At 44.8% G+C, this 14,554-nt stretch overlaps 1 protein-coding gene across 2 annotated transcripts in view; it reads right to left on the bottom strand.

Moving 5' to 3' along the window:
• Window positions 1-14,554, bottom strand: part of LOC134344554 (secretin receptor-like) — a 67,849-nt gene that overhangs the window by 19,296 nt on the left and 33,999 nt on the right. The window contains exons 5-9 of one of the 2 annotated variants that reach the window (XM_063044559.1): window positions 9,657-9,754; window positions 8,865-8,994; window positions 5,550-5,703; window positions 4,632-4,692; window positions 3,032-3,101 (exon numbers count right to left, since the gene is read on the bottom strand). In XM_063044559.1, coding sequence (XP_062900629.1) covers window positions 3,032-3,101; window positions 4,632-4,692; window positions 5,550-5,703; window positions 8,865-8,994; window positions 9,657-9,754 — 513 coding nt within the window. The remainder of the gene's footprint in view (window positions 1-3,031; window positions 3,102-4,631; window positions 4,693-5,549; window positions 5,704-8,864; window positions 8,995-9,656; window positions 9,755-14,554) is intronic. The other variant, XM_063044560.1, reaches the window with a different exon arrangement.

Raw genomic sequence — 14,554 nt, 5'->3', positions numbered from 1 at the left:
GGGGATTTTAACTTGCACATAGATTGGGTGAATCAAGTTGGTCGAGGCAGTTTTGAGGAGGACTTCATAGAATGCATCCATGATGGCTTTCTTGAACATCATGTTACTGAACCTACAAGGGAACGTGCTATCTTAGATCTGGTCCTGTGCAATGAGACAAGTAAAATTAGTGATCTTGTGGTTATGGATCCTCTCGGAAAGAGTGATCACAGTATGACTGAGTCTCTCATACAAATGGAGAGTGAAATAGTTTGATCTAAAACTAGTGTATTACGCCTAAACAATGAAGACGACAATGGGATGAGGGAGGATTTGACTAGTGTAGACTGGGAACACAGGCTATATAGTGGGACGGTTGAGGAACAGTGGAAGACTTTCAAGGAGATTTTTCACAGTGCTCAACAAAAGTATATTCCAGTTAAAAGCAAGGACAGTGAGGGTGGGAGAGCCAGCCTTGAATAACTAAGGAAATAAAGCAAGGCATCAAACTAAAAGCTCGTGCAAAGTCACCAAGAGTAGTGGGAAACTGGAAGATTGGAAAAACTCTGAAAAGCAACAAAGAACCACTAAGTGAGCAATAAATAAAGGGAAGATAGATTGTGAAAATAAACTAGCACAAAATATAAAAAATGTATAGTAAATGTTTTTATAATTATATAAAGCACAAAAGGGTGGCTAAACTGAATGTAGGTCCCTTGGAGGACAAGAAGGGGGAATTGATATTGGGCAATGAGGAAATAGCCGAGGCTTTGAATGACTATCTTGTGTTTATCTTCACGGTGGAGGACACATCTAACGTGCCAAAGAGAGATGTTATGGATGCAATGGGAGATGAGGACCTTGATACAATAGCTTTCTCTAGAGGTAGTGCTTGATAAGTCCCCTGGTCCTGATGGAATGCATCCCAGGGTACTGAAGGAAATGGCAGAAATTATAGTAGAGGCTTTGGTGATGATTTACCAAAATTCTCTTGACTCTGGGCAAGTCCTGGCAGATTGGAAGATGGCAAATGTCACGCCACTGTTCAATAAAGGATGTAGGCAAAAGTCAGGTAACTATAGGCCAGTTAGTTTAACATCTGTAGCTGGGAAAATGCTTGAAGCTATCATTAGAGAAGAAATAGCGAGACATCTGGAAAGAAATGGATCCATCAGGCAGACACAGCATGGATTCAGCAAAGGCAGGTCCTGTTTGACAAACTTACTGGAGTTCTTTGAGGATATAACAAGTGCAGTGGATAGAGGGGATCTGAACGGGCTTAATTAATTGGATTTTCAGAAGGCATTCCGCAAGGTGCCACACAAAAGACTTATCCATAAGATAACGATGCATAGAGTTGGGGGTGATGTACTGGCATGGATAGAGAATTGGTTAACTAACAGAAAGCAGAGAGTTGGGATACATGGGTATTACTCTGGTTGACAATCAGTGGTGAGCGGTGTCCCGCAGGGGTCGATGCTAGGCCTGCAACTGTTCATGATACACATCCACAATCTGGAAGAGGGGACCAAGCGTAGTGTACCTAAGTTTGCTGATGACACTAAATTGAGTGGAAAAGCCAATTGTGCAGAAGATACGGAGAGTCTGCAGAGAGATATAGATAGGTTAAGTGAGTGGGCCAGGATCTGGCAGATGGAGTACAATGTTGGTAAATGCGAGGTCATCCACTTTGGAAGGAAAAATGAAAGATCAGGTTATTACTAAATGTTAGAGACATAGAGTTATTTTAAATGAATTCATAGAACATGGATCATTACAGCACAGTACAGGCCCTTCGGCCCACAATATTGTGACAACCTTTTAACCTACTCCAAGATCAATCTAACCTTTTCCTCCCACACAGCACTCAATTTTTCTCTGATCCTTGTGCCTAAGTTTCTTAAATGTCCCTAATCTATCTGCCTCTACCTCATCTGGCAGTACATTCCACTCACCCACCACTGTGTGTGTGTAAAAAAACTTAACTCTGACATCCTCCCTGTACTTTCCTCTAATCACCTTAGGATGAATGCCCCCTTGTATTAGGTCTTGTACCTCATGTACTGTTGTGATGAAATAATCTGCCTGGATGGCATGCAAGACAAACCTGTATATTACCTCACAACACGAGACAATAAACCAATTTAAGTCAGCTTACTTTAAATTATTTTATTCATTGAGACACAGCACAGATCAGGCCCTTCTGGCTCTTCGAGCCCTGCTACCCAGCAATCCCCTGATTAAATCCTAGCCTCATCAGGGGACAATTTACAGTGACCAACTCACCTACTGACTGGAACGTCTTTGGACTGTGGGAGGAAACCAGAGCACCCGGAGGAAACCCATGTGGTCACGGGGAGAACGCACAAACTCCTTACAGACAGTAGTAGGAATGTTTAATACAAACCTGGATAAGAGTTACAGAATACACATGGACTAAGATATTAACTGTCCTGTGCTATCACCAGGGGGATCATCAGTTGATCTGCCACCTGTCTTCAGGAGTTTCGGCCCGCTTATGATCAAGACTCCCTCGAGGTGGTGGGCCAGCAGTGCTAAAGCACCACCTCCCACCGGTGAGCTTAAAAACTTGGCATCTGCCTCTATCAGAGTTGTTGTTCACTTCCATCCAACAGATAGTCTGCTCTTCAGGTGTCTACGCAACTACTGAAGGGTCTTTGTTTTCTTCAACTCAACCAAACCAAACCTGTACATTCCAACATCGTAAATCATATCGCCCATCACTTCCAACTTTCTCTTTGATGTTCCCCTGAGAGTGTTCTCCAACATCATACTGATATCCTCATCAAATACACGCCAAGCCTTCTCATCTGCCATTGCTGGCCACTTGACCTTCCTCTTCTTCTCTACCTCCTCGCCACCGCCATCATGCGAAGAATCTACCCGGGTACTGTGGTCTGAAACCTGACCTGGGTTATCTCTCATCTGACCTGGAGTATGATGACGCTCTCCAGAGCGAATCGCTGTAATAAATCATCAAACTTCACACATTTACTCATTTCATTTTAAAAAAAGAAATATTTTGACTTACGAAAACTGAAACCACTATAGCGCCTCTTATGATCCACCAGATATACATGTTTCCGCTTTCCTCCCAACATCTAGAAAGAAACCAAGATGGTTATAAAGATTAGCAATTATGTGCAGAGTGACACACACAAAATGCTGAAGGAACTCAGCAGGTCAGGCAGCATCGATGGAGAGGAATAAACAGTCACCGTTTCGGGCGGAGACCCCTCATCAGGACGGGAAAGGAAGAGAATAAGACGGTCTGGGGAGGGCAAGGAGTGCAAGCTGGCAAAAGTGAGACCAGGTGAGGGGGACGGTGGGTGGAAGTAAGAAGGTGGGAGGTGATGGGTGGAAGAGGTACAGAGCGGAAGAAGAAGGAATCTGATAGGAGAGGGCAATGGACTATGCAGGAAAGGGGAGGAACAGAGGCACCAGAGGGCGGTGATAGGCAGCTGATGAGAAGAGCAGCAGTGAAAGGGGAGACAGAATGGGAAATGGAAAAACAGAGAAGAGGGACGGGGGAAAATTTTTCCTCTCCGATCAGATTCACAAGTGTGCAGACTGCGTGATTAATTCTGAATGCAGAAGACACCCCAGGTGATTTTCTCCTTCAAATGCCCCACCCCTGCACTCCTGCCATTGCTCAACTGCCCTGTCCATTCGGAAAGTATGCTGGCTTTTAATTAACACAAACATCACTTATGCCAGTGATATTAAACCTGACTGATCCCTGTGGTTCACCACTCAACACAGGCCTCCAATCATTAAAACAAAGCTTCACCACTGTCACTCCTCGCAATCAGGAGTAGGTAAGTGTGGGACTCGAGGGACTGAATAATGGGGAGAGGTTGGAGTTATGTAGAGAGGTCGATCAGAGATTCAGTTATGGGGAGAGGTCAATTAGTGACTGAGTTACGGGGAGAGGTCAATCAGAGAGTGAGTTATGGGGAGAGGTCAATCAGAGACTGAGTTATGGGGAGAGGTCAATCAGTGATTGAGTTATGGGGAGAGGTCAATCAGTGATTGAGTTATGGGGAGAGGTCAATCAGTGATTGAGTTATGGGGAGAGGTCAATCATTGATTGAGTTATGAGGAGAGGTCAATCAGTGATTGAGTTATGGGGAGAGGTCAATCAGTGATTGAGTTATGGGGAGAGGTCAATCAGAGACTGAGTTATGGGGAGAGGTCAATCAGAGACTGAGTTATGGGGAGAGGTCAATCAGTGATTGAGTTATGGGGAGAGGTCAATCAGAGACTGAGTTATGGGAGAGGTCAATCAGAGACTGAGTTATGGGGAGAGGTTGAGCAGATCAGACTTTCCTCATTGAAGCCTACAGGAATGTGCTGTGATCTTACACACCTTGATATTGTGGGAGGAAACCAGAGTATCAGGAAGAAACCCACACAGGCACAGGGAGAACGTACAAACTCCTTACAGACAGCAGAGTTGAACCCTACACGACCGGGCTGCCCAAACATTATCCACTTTTTACCTCAAAAGTTTCCTCATTCCATTTTTAGATACCAGCAGGTGTGAAATCACTTATGTAGTGTAATGTGATGCAAGATGCAAAGAAAGATCACCAGCTGAGAATCAGATTTTAGGAATGATTTTCACTTACCCTTCATTATCAATAAACATTCTTAGGAAGGTCCATGCAGTTACTACAACAAACGGTGTTCCTGTTGTAAGGGACAGAAAAGTAAATCTGATCAGGAAACAGACATTGTGCAGTGCTACAGTTTTCTGATCAGTGCTATCAAGCAGTTAGAATTGGGCCCTACTGGCCAACAGTTTCACCTCTCTCTAAAGGCTGTGGTCCCTGTCCCATGCTCGCACCTCGGTCTTAGCTCCACCCCTCAACACCTTTGCTTGGGTCGCTCTGAAGAGTGAAGATAGGCATTTTTGGCGATCAGTTTAAGGGGATGAGGAGAGTGGCAGCCGGGGAAGTTGGGGACCGGATGATCTTCTCAGCCAATCTTCTTCGTTCAAAAGTTGTATTAAACTTCCCCCGCTCACCTTCTCTGCCAATGTGTGCTGCCTTAATGATTAAGAACTGGTCGATATTTTTACTAATTTGAATTATGAAGAAAGACTAGATGTTAAAAAATGATTTGTTCTATTTGTCATATGGACATCCAAATATACAGTGAAATGCGTTGCTTGTGTCAAATCAAATCGGCGACGATTACGCTGGGGGCAGCCCGCAAGTGTTGCCAGGCTTCTGGCACCAACTTACTGACCCTTACCCGTGCGTCTTTGGAATGTGAAAGGAGCCTCTGGTGGAAATCCACACAGTCACGGGGAGAGTGTGCGAGCTCCTTAGTGACAGTGGTGGGATTTGAACCCCTCAATCTTACAGCTGGCACTGCAAAGCATTGAGCTGACCGCTAACCTACCCTGACACAGTAATCACATCCCATCCCAGCTTTCACAAGAGAAACAAACGCACACCCCCCACCCCCCCCCCCGCCAAGGCGAGCGAACCACCACCATCCCCCTGATCCCCGAAGCAGGAGAGAAGACTAAAAGTACCAACCCCAGCCGACTAGGCAGTAGCACCAGAAGTACTTGGCGTGGGTCACGAAGGTGAGGCTGAGCAACGTTTGCAGGTACAGCCCTTCCACCAGCAGCCACGAGCTGTTAGCCAGAATGCTAAAATGAAAGAACGCAATGGCTCCTTTGCATGTGACCTGCAAGGCCAGAAGATGCACAGTGAGTTACACCGGGCCACCCACCTCATGGTCCTCACACTGTCTTACGTTCACAAATCTTTCTCACTGCACAGAAGACGGACACCACCATGAGCAGTGGACTCAGCCCAATACACCACAGGCACATCCCTCCCCACCACCAGGAGGCGCTGCCTCTAGGAGAGCAACATCCATCACCAAACATCCTCACCACCTGGGGCATGGCATCTTCTCGCAGCTGACATCAGGCTCGAGGTACAGAAGCCTGAAGTCCCACACTGCCATGTTCAACTACAGCTGCATCCCTTCAACAATTTGGCCCTTGAACCAACCTGCGTAACCCTAATCTCTACAGTTCAACATGGAAACTATGTCCTATGTCAACCTTGACTGATGATGACAGCGCATTATTGGTTGTGACAACCAATATAAACCTACTGCAGGATCAATCTAACCCTTCCCTCCTACGCAGCCCATAAACCTCCATTTTTCTATCATCAACGTGCCTACCTAAGGGTCTTTTAAATACGTCTAATGCATCTGTCTCTAACACCACCCTATTAGAGCAGCGTGTTCCACATACCCACCACTCCCTGTAAACGTCCTACCCCCCCAACATCCCCAATAAATTTGCTCCACTCACCTTAAACAGATGCTCTAAGGTATTAAAATTATTGTCTGCAGCCCACAGAATGTTACCCAGTGATCACCGGCGCCATCTTGTTATTACCCCTCATCAGGCTCTTGAACCAGTGGGGTTCCTTCAGTTAGTCCTGACGAAGGGTCTCGGCCTGAAACGTCGACTGCGCCTCTTCCTATAGATGCTGCCTGGCCTGCTGCGTTCACCAGCAACTTTGATGTATGTTGTTGGGATAACCTGCCCCATCACTGAAATGTTCCCACAACCTATGGACTCACTTTCCAGCACTCCCGTGTTCTCAATATTTATTGCTTATTTATTTATTATTATTATTATTTCTTTCTTTTTGTTTGTTGTCATTTGCACATTGGTTGAATGCCCAAGTTGATGCGGTCTTTTATTGATTCTAATAGGGATTTATTCAGTATGCCCACAAGAAAATGAATCTCAGGGTTGATGAATCTAGGGTGACATATGTGTACTTTGATAATAAATTTGCTTTGAACTTTGATATTAGCTATCTTTGGGAAAAGGCTGCTGGCTGTCTGCTCTCTCTCTATGCCTCATCATCTTGTACACCTCTATCAAGTCACCTTTCATCCTCCAAATAGAAAAGCCCGAGCTCGCTCAACCTATCCTCATATGGCATGCTCCCTGATCCAGGCAGTATTTTGGTAAATCTCCTCTGGACCTTCTCTAAAACTTCCACATACGACACAGAAGCAGAATTAGGCCATTTGGCCCATCGAGTCTGCTCCACCATTCCATCATGGCTGATATATTATCCCTCTCAACCCAGATCTCCTGCCTTCTCCCCATAACTTTTGACACCCTGACTAATCAAGAACCTATCAGCCTCCAATATTAATATGCCCAATGACTTGTCCTGCACAACTGTCTGCAGCAATGAATTCCAGAGATGCACCACTCTCTGCCTCCTCAGATGCACCACCCTCCTCATCTCTGCTCTAAAGGGACATCCTTCTATTCTGAGGCTGCGTCCTCTGGTCCTAGCCTCCCCACTAATGGAAACATCCTCTCCATGTCCATGCAATCTAGGCCTTTCAATATTCATCAAAGTTGCTGGCGAACGCAGCAGGCCAGGCAGCATCTCTAGGAAGAGGTATAGTCGACGTTTCAGGCCGAGACCCTTTGTCAGGACTAACTGAAGGAAGAGTTAGTAAGAGATTTGAAAGTGGGAGGGGGAGGGGGAGATCCAAAATGATCGGAGAAGACAGGAGGGGGAGGGATGGAGCCAAGAGCTGGACAGGTGATTGGCAAAGGGGATATGAGAGGATCATGGGACAGGAGGCCCAGGGAGAAAGACGGGGGGGGGCGGTGGAACCCAGAGGATGGGCAAGGGGTATAGTCAGAGGGAGAAAAAGGAGCGAGAGAAAAAGAATGTGTGTATATAAATAAATAACGGATGGGGTACGAGGGGAAGGGGGGGCATTAGCAGAAGTTTAAGAAGTCAATGTTCATGCCATCAGGTTGGAGGCTACCCAGACGGAATATAAGGTGTTGTTCCTCCAACCTGAGTGTGGCTTCATCTTTACATTAAGGAGGCCGTGGATGGACATATCAGAATGGGAATGGGATGTGGGATTAAAATGTGTGGCCACTGGGAGATCCTGCTTTCTCTGGCTAAAGGATCTTCCAGTGGCCACACATTTTAATTCCACATCCCATTCCCATTCTGACATGTCTATCCACGGCCTCCTCTACTGTAAAGATGAAGCCACACTCAGGTTGGAGGAACAACACCTTATATTCCGTCTGGGTAGCCTCCAACCTGATGGCAATGACGTTGACTTCTCTAACTTCCGCTAAGGCCCCACCTCCCCCTCGTACCCCATCTGTTATTTATTTATATACACACATTCTTTCTCTCACTCTCCTTTTTCTCCCTCTGTCCCTCTGACTATACCCCTTGCCCATCCTCTGGGTTCCGCGCCTCCCTCCTTGTCTTTCTCCCTGGGCCTCCTGTCCCATGATCTTCTCATATCCCCTTTGCCAATCACCTGTCCAGCTCTTGGCTCCATCCCTCCCCCTCCTGTCTTCTCCTATCATTTTGGATCTCCCCCTCCCCTTCCCACTTTCAAATCTCTTACTCACTCTTCCTTCAGTTAGTCCTGACGAAGGGTCTCGGTCTGAAATGTCGACTGTACCTCTTCCTAGAGATGCTGCCTGGCCTGCTGCGTTCACCAGCAACTTTGATGCGTGTTGCTTGAATTTCCAGCATCTGCAGAATTCCTGTTGTTTGTTGTTCCTTTCAATATTCAATAGGTTTCAATGAGATCCTTCTCATTCTTCTCAGTTCCTCATTCTCTTAAATCCTTCCCATAATGAGGTGACCAGAAATGAACACAATACTCCAAGTGTCAACTGGTTCCCTGGGGAGAAACTCTACAATATTCGAATAGAAGCTGTGGAACCTTCCAACTGAGAGAGCCTTGGTTCAATATCTCGACTGGTAAACGCAGCGATCACATCATCAGAAAGATGCAGAGGGAGATCGTACCGTGGGCGTTTCACAGTAGTTGTCACCGCTGGAGAACAAGATAATGTCCTTGATGAAGACCGACATTGCTCGGAGGATGAAGGAGACAAAGAGATTCAAGTGGATGTAGTTGCGAGTGCAGTGCAGTTTCCTGAGCAGGGAGAGACATGTAAGTAGTCACACATGTGAGGCATTGAGTAAGTGCAATTCTGCACTGCGGACATGGAGAGCATCCTCACATCAACCATTACTGTCTGGTTTGATGCGGCATCCTCTCACAATGTGCGAACTGTCAGGCCATTGTCTGCGGTCCACCATCACTGCTGGACACTTGTTCCAGGATAAACAAGTGGGCTGGAAAAATCATTGCAGACACAACCCACCCTGCAAAACTGCCTTTTCTAAAAGTTTCCTGCTGTAAAGTGCGATAGGGCTATTAGATCAAAAATCTCATACCATCTTAAAAGTTTCTTCTCCCAAGCAATTAATCTGATCAACCATTCTAGTTACTTACCCCACCCTCCCTCCCCATTACCCCAGTCACTGCACTGTAAACACTTTAAACCACTTTTTATAAGGCTGTTTACATTGTAGACACATGTCGATGCACTTTTTATTCTGGATCCGTACTTTAACCCTGAACTTTATATTCTGTCTTTTTTTTATTCTTTATAATTATTGAGTGTTGGTTTTTGTTGCACGTGTTGCCAACACACTGCAGCAAATTCCTGATACATGTGAATGTATATGGCAAATGAGGTTGATCCCTGAAGAACTGAACAGTCAAAATAGTAAATGTTTCAAAGCTCTTACCTGAAGGCTATGAAGATTATAATAGCAGAAACTAGGGCAATTATGGACGTTGCATATCCAACAGTGTACATTTGTTTCAGAGCGAGAAGGGAGGAATTCTAGTTGGATGATAAAAATACATTTTCAGAGGTGCGTCATGTCAAATAAGCAAGCTGTTTCAGAGAAGAATACAAGTTAAGGAGCAGTTACACTCATTGACTAATTGAGCCTGTTCTGCCAACCAGTAGGCTCATGGCTCAACAAATTATTGGCCTCAGTATCACACCTCCAGTAAGTTGCTACGGACATACCTTAGATAGCATCATCACCTGGTGTGGACGGGCCACGGCAGAGGGCTGTAAACTCAGCCAGCTCCATTGTGGGCACTAGCCTCCCCACCATCGAGGACATCTTCAAAGGCCACGCCTCGAGATGACTGCATCCATCATGAGCAACCCTCAGCATCCGGGACATCGTCCCAGGACTACCATCAAGGAGGAGGTACAGGATCCTTAAGATCCACACTCAAATGTTTTCTGAACAGCTTCTTCTCCTCCTTCAATATATTTCTGAATGGACAAAGAATCTATGTACACCTTCTCACCTTTTTTGCTCTCTTTTTGCACTAATTATACATATGTATACATATATAAATGTATATGTATATATAATGTAATTTATATTTTATTATGTTTGCACTGCACTGCTGCTGCAAAACAACAAATAGCCCCTCTATACCAGATGCAACCAGTTAGAATGTTGTCATGTTGTCCATGGTAAATCTGTAGTGATTCTGAACTCACTTTGATTCTTCTACCTTCACAGATGCTGCTCGACCTGCTGACTCCCTTCAGCAGTTTGTTGGTTTGCTCCAGATTCCATTTGGCCATTCTCCTCTGACCGCCCTGGTTAACGGGGCATTTTCACCCACAGAACTGGCTCTCGGGCTACGTCCACACTACGCCGGATAATTTTGAGAACGAAGCTTTTTCTCTTCGTTTTGACCCTCCGTCCACACTGAAACAGCGTTTTCAGCCCCCGAAAACGGAGATTTTCAGAAACGGTCTCCAGAGTGAATAAATCTGAAATCGCCTAATATCCGTTGCAGTGTGTACGGGGTAACCGGAGTTTTTTAAAACCGCTGTCATGACGTGACAGAACAGATGGCGACAGCGCGGCATTTCATTGTTTTCTTATTATTATTCGTATCCTTATTATTATTACTACTTTATTGTTTAGAGTGTACAATCATCCCAGAGATATTTGATTCTGCGCTTCACAGAACCTAACAATTTCAGAACAGACGGCAACGAGACTGAAGCCAGAAGAGTTAGAAATGTACTCACCAAATACTTAGACCCATAGCTTACTGAATAAATAAGTATACTCATTTTGCCCTGTTTTCTGTCCTTGCTTGTATGAAGGTAAGGACAGAAAACACCCTCCGCCACCTCCAGTTTAAATTCCATGCGGAATATTTTGGAGGATCAAGAACCAAAAACCAAGGTGACTTACCTATATATGCAAGTACTTCTCTGACAACAGATATGTAACAGCCTGATGTAACATTGTATGGAAATACAAGATAACACTGACGCAGTCATATTTTATACATTTAACAAGGTGCTTTGTTAATGCAACAGAGTTAATCAGTTTTTCAATGTTCATCATCAGCTGGGTCATACTGTCCGTGAACTCCCTGTCGGTTGCCTCCATACACTCCAGTATTTGTTTTTTTTTAGTTTTAATTTCCTCCTGCGCTAGAGCCAAGAGCAATTCCTTTTAAGTTTTTCTACTCTGTAACTGGACAAACGCGCACTAAGTATACCGTTTCCTCTTGGCTTGTTTTCTGTGTGTCCTGCGCATGCCCAGTAGGAGGAGATTCACCCAAATATCCGCCTAATGTGGACAGAGATATTTTGAAAAACGCTTAGTGTGGACGCCTGTCGTTTTTACTCGAAACCGGCTTTTTCAAAATTATCCGGTGTAGTGTGGACGTAGCCTCAATGGATGCCTTTTTTTTTGTTTTTCACACCATTCTCTGTAAAATCTAGAAACTGTTGTGTGTGAAAATCCCAGGAGATCAGCAGTTTCTGTGGTACTCAAACCATCCCATCTGGCACCAACAATCATTCCAGGGTCAAAGTCACTTAGATCATATTTCTTTCTCATTCTGATGTTTGGTCTGAACAACAACTGAACCTTTTGACTATATCTGCATAACTTTATGCATTGAGTTGGTGTCATAAGATTGACTGATTAGATATTTGCATTAACGAACAGGTACCTAATGAAGTGGACACCGAATGTATATTTATGAGAATCTGAACTTCTTCAATCTCAGAGAGCTCTTCAACTCCATTAGTTGCATCTATCAAGCTGGTCTTGTCACTGTAATACTCGAGACTTGCCAAATTTAGAAGACAAGTTATATATTCCCTTCATTCAAGTTAAGCCTGTTCTAACACCTTTACATAATAATATTCATCTAGATGTTTGAGGTGATGATGCATGAAATAATACTGTCATTAAGATTGCAGATGTTTCAGAGGGACGGGTATTGTTTGTCATCTAGATCACCAAGCTGGACGAGAATGTACTAGGATATTTGATGAGTTTTCTGACAACACTGGGGTATCAGAATCAGGTTTATCATCACTGGAATATATCATGAAACCTCTTGTTTTGCAGCTTCAGTTGAGTGCAATGCATAAAAGAATTACTATAAGTTACAATGAGAAATACAAAAAATAAGTCGTGTAAAAATGGAGCAAAACAGTGAGGTGGTCATGAACTTCAGGAAGGCGTGGGAGGGTGCAATGCACACTCTCCTGTTTAGGTCAACAGTGTGTCTTATGGTCTTATGAAGAGGGTTGAAAGCTTTAACTTCCTAGGTGTGAATATCTGTCCCAGTCCAACCACGGCCAATGAATAGACTCTCCAGTGCCTTTCTTTGCTTAGGAGGCTGAAGAAACTTGGCACGACCCCTCTTGACCCATACCAATTTCTACCAAAAGCACCACAGAAAGCCTCCTATCTGGATGCATCATACCCGGCACGGCAACTACCCCGTCCATGACTGCCAGAAACTACAGAGAGTTGTGGGGACACAGCTTGGCACATCACAGAAACTAGCCTTTTCTCCATGGACTCGCTGCCTTGGTCAAAGACCCCACTCACCCTGGGCATTCTCCCATCGGGCAGAAGATACAAAAGCCTGAATGCACGTACCACCAGGCTCAGGGCAGCTTCTACCCCACTGTTATAAGACTATTGAATGGTTCCCTAGTATAGCTCAGGTATGTCAGTACCCTAGACTCTTCAACTCACAATCTATCTCATTGTCTTGCACCTTATTGTCTACCTGCACTCCCCTTTCCCAGTAACTTATTCTTTTCCATCTACACTAACACTGATGTGATGAAATGATCTGTGTGGTTGGCATGCAAAACAATGTTCTTCACTGTACTGACAATAATACACCAACTCTATTAAAAATATACAGTGGGCAATGGTAAAGGTTATCAGGTATTACAGGGGAACCTTAATTGGCTGTGTAAGTGGGCAAAGGTATGGCAAATGCAGTTTAATATGGATAATTGCAAGGTTTTGCGTTTTGGAAAGTCCATTCCAGCGAGTGCTTTCACAGTGAAGACTAGGGCTCTGGGAAGTGTTGTCGAACCGAGGAACCTTGGAGATCAGGTACATAGTTCTGTGGGTGTGGAGTTACAGGTAAATAGGGGGGTGAAGAAGGCTCCTGGCCAGCTGGCCTTCGTCAGTCAGGGTAATGAGTGCAGAAGTTGAAAGGTCATGATGTGATTGTACAGGAACGTTAGTGAGGCCACATTCAGAGTATTGCGTTCAGTTTTGGTCACCCTATTATAGGAAAGATTCTGTGAAATTAGTTTACAAGAATGCTGGAAAGACTTAAGGAACTGAGTTACAGGGGGATGTTGGACAGGATAGGACTTTATTCCTTGGAGCGTAGGGAGACTGAGGTATTACAGAGGTATATAAAATCATGCGAGGCAAAGATAGAACACACACAGTCTTTTCCTTTTGCTTGGTGAGTCAAGAACTAGAGGACATTGGTTTTAGGTGAAACTTAATAGGAAACTGAGGGGCAGGATGAGCTGCCAGAGGAAGTGGCTGTGGCAGGTCCAGTAACAACTCTTAACAGACCATTGGACGGTCAGCGAGAGTAGACGAAGGAGTCATGCTGAGATCGGTTGTGGCAGGAAGCAAGGAGGAGGGAAGGGGAAGATGTGAGTGGTGTTAGGGTCCCATTGGAGTGAGTGGAATGTCAAAGATTGAGAAGGACAGTGGGATGGAAGGTGAGGACCAGGGGAGGAGGGAGGGAGGGACCAGTCGTGTGGGAAATTAAGGAAATCCGTCAACAACGGCAACATTTCCCGAGGAAGAAAGACATTGATGTGGTATTTAGAAGACCACTTGAAAAGCCATGGTACTTAAGGCTGTGGGACAAGGGCTTGAAATTAAAGTAGAGTAAGGTACTGTCCCAGCACAGGAATGATGAGCTGAAAGGCTTGGTCCTAGGGCTCCAGGATTGTAAGTTTTTCTGATTCCCATTCAACAGATAGAACTATCGAGAATATGAGGTACATAACTCTGAGGCATTTGGAGAGAAGTCTAGAAGGAATGGTACTATGCAGAGAGTGGTGGTATACTTTGTCAAGGGTGTGGTAGAGCAGATATATTAGGAAGCTCTTAGATAAGCACATGGATGGCTGAAAGATGGAGGTTTACATGGGAGGGAAGGGTTGGATTGACCTTGAAGTGGGATAAAATATCAGCACAATATTGTGGACCAAAGGACCTGCAGTTTTCTATGCAAACACGAGGAATTCTGAAGATGTTGGAAATTCAAGCAACACACATCAAAGTTGCTGGTGAATGCA

This window comes from Mobula hypostoma, chromosome 3 (genome assembly GCF_963921235.1).
Source record: "Mobula hypostoma chromosome 3, sMobHyp1.1, whole genome shotgun sequence".
Lineage (NCBI taxonomy): Eukaryota > Metazoa > Chordata > Chondrichthyes > Myliobatiformes > Myliobatidae > Mobula > Mobula hypostoma.
The sequence above is the reverse complement of the archived record's forward strand: the minus strand, read 5'-3'. Positions and strand labels throughout refer to the sequence as shown.